The sequence below is a fragment of the Propithecus coquereli genome, unplaced genomic scaffold (assembly GCF_000956105.1).
Source record: "Propithecus coquereli isolate 6110/MARCELLA unplaced genomic scaffold, Pcoq_1.0 Scaffold36, whole genome shotgun sequence".
Classification (NCBI taxonomy): Eukaryota; Metazoa; Chordata; class Mammalia; order Primates; family Indriidae; genus Propithecus; species Propithecus coquereli.
Genome location: NW_012149285.1, coordinates 6,552,204 through 6,553,850, shown reverse-complemented (window position 1 = coordinate 6,553,850; position 1,647 = coordinate 6,552,204). Strand labels below are relative to the sequence as shown.

At 34.5% G+C, this 1,647-nt stretch overlaps 1 protein-coding gene across 1 annotated transcript in view; it reads right to left on the bottom strand.

Moving 5' to 3' along the window:
* ARHGAP32 (Rho GTPase activating protein 32) overlaps positions 1-1,647 on the bottom strand; it is a 297,626-nt gene that overhangs the window by 124,715 nt on the left and 171,264 nt on the right. The window contains exon 6 of the mRNA XM_012651646.1: positions 561-698. Within this exon, the coding sequence (XP_012507100.1) occupies positions 561-698 (138 nt within the window). The remainder of the gene's footprint in view (positions 1-560; positions 699-1,647) is intronic.

Below are 1,647 nucleotides of genomic sequence, written 5' to 3'. Positions count from 1 at the left end.
TTCTCTCCCCAATAAATCTTAACCCACCTACTTTTAAAGATTCCTCACAATTTTTGATTCCCTGATGGTACTTTTTGTTTTCTAACACTATAAAGAGTCTCTTCTCTTTTTAAATTTTTAGAAATGTTTTATGTTTGTACCAGAAATTTTTAGCAGGAGTGGAGATAGGGAGGTACACACAGCCTGCCACCATAAAATAATCAAAGAGCATTGTTTTAATATGGATTTCTTTAATAGTGAAGTCAAAATTTTTCCACATTTCTGCTTCCATATTTTATATCCTCTCTAGAGAATTATTTGCTCATATATATTGCCTATTTACTATATATTACGGTATGAGTTTTTCCCACCTTATAAAATTATACACAACCTACTTTAATTCTAAACATTCTACTTAGCATTACTAATTTTCCAATTAGGAAATGGTTAAGTAATCCCACAAACAATCCTGAGTGCTCAATGTAAGCTTTTATTTAGTATACGGACAAAAATTTCTGCTAACTTATATATGGTGACTACTTTGGCACTAAATGTACCAAAGAAAGGTATTAAATGCTTACCTCTGGACTGTCCTTCAGGGTGTCAGAACGGGGAAGCTCTGAGAGTTGAGAAAATCGTCGGTCATAAATACATAGATGAAGATGTTTATCAAGTACCCGAAAATCTTCATAACTTCTTTTAACAATCCAACTTTTGCCCTTTTGGTAGGAAAAAAAAATACTCATATAATTCATCCCTATTGGGAAATGCTTATGCATCAGGCCTTATTCCATAAGGGTATTTTACTCACGAGATTTTATATTTTCTAAAGAGAAGTTTCTATTAACTTGATAGTAAACAGTTAAACTTCAAAACATCTAGTGAGTTATATTACACTAAGAGGTCAATAATGTAAAATAAGATAGAACTTTCCATTAATATTCTTCCTACTGCTGGTCAAAGTCCACTGCCTCTCTTTCAGAACAATAACTGCTAGATGATTAAGACAGCATGTGACTTTATTCTACAAAAAAACCATAAAATAACTTTGGGTAGGAGAATAATGCCTAAAATTACAGAAAAATAAAAATCAGGTCATTAGTTATCATCAACATTTTCTGTGCTGAGACTAGAAATATACTCAAAATCAAAACTACTTAAGTCCTCCTCTACAAGCATTTGATACGTATACAGTATCCAGAACTCATCAGCTCTCCCCACCTCTCAGGCTTTCTTACCTTCTTTGCTCAATCTCATGAGCTCTTTTTTTTTAAAAGATCACACTCACAGAGCGTATTTATTAGATAATGTCTTCTCGTTTTCTCTTGACTCTATCACTTCCTATTCAGTCCTACAGTCTTCAGTGAGGACCATCACCATCTCTTACTTGGAATATTGCTAATGTGCCTTGCCTGTTTTTCTTTTTAATTTCAGAATTATTATCGGGGTTCAAACATTTCACTTACATAAGTTGCTTTTGAACCATTTGAGTCAAAGTGTGCCCATCCCCCAGATAGTGTGCATTGTACCCGTTAGGTGTGAATTTATCCAACCCCCCCTTCCCCCTCCCCATGCCTTGCCTTTGAACTCTGTCCCTCTCCACCCCCAATAAAAAAAAAACAAAGCTTACTGTCACACTAAAAGAAAAACTTCGAAAGCTCCTGTGGT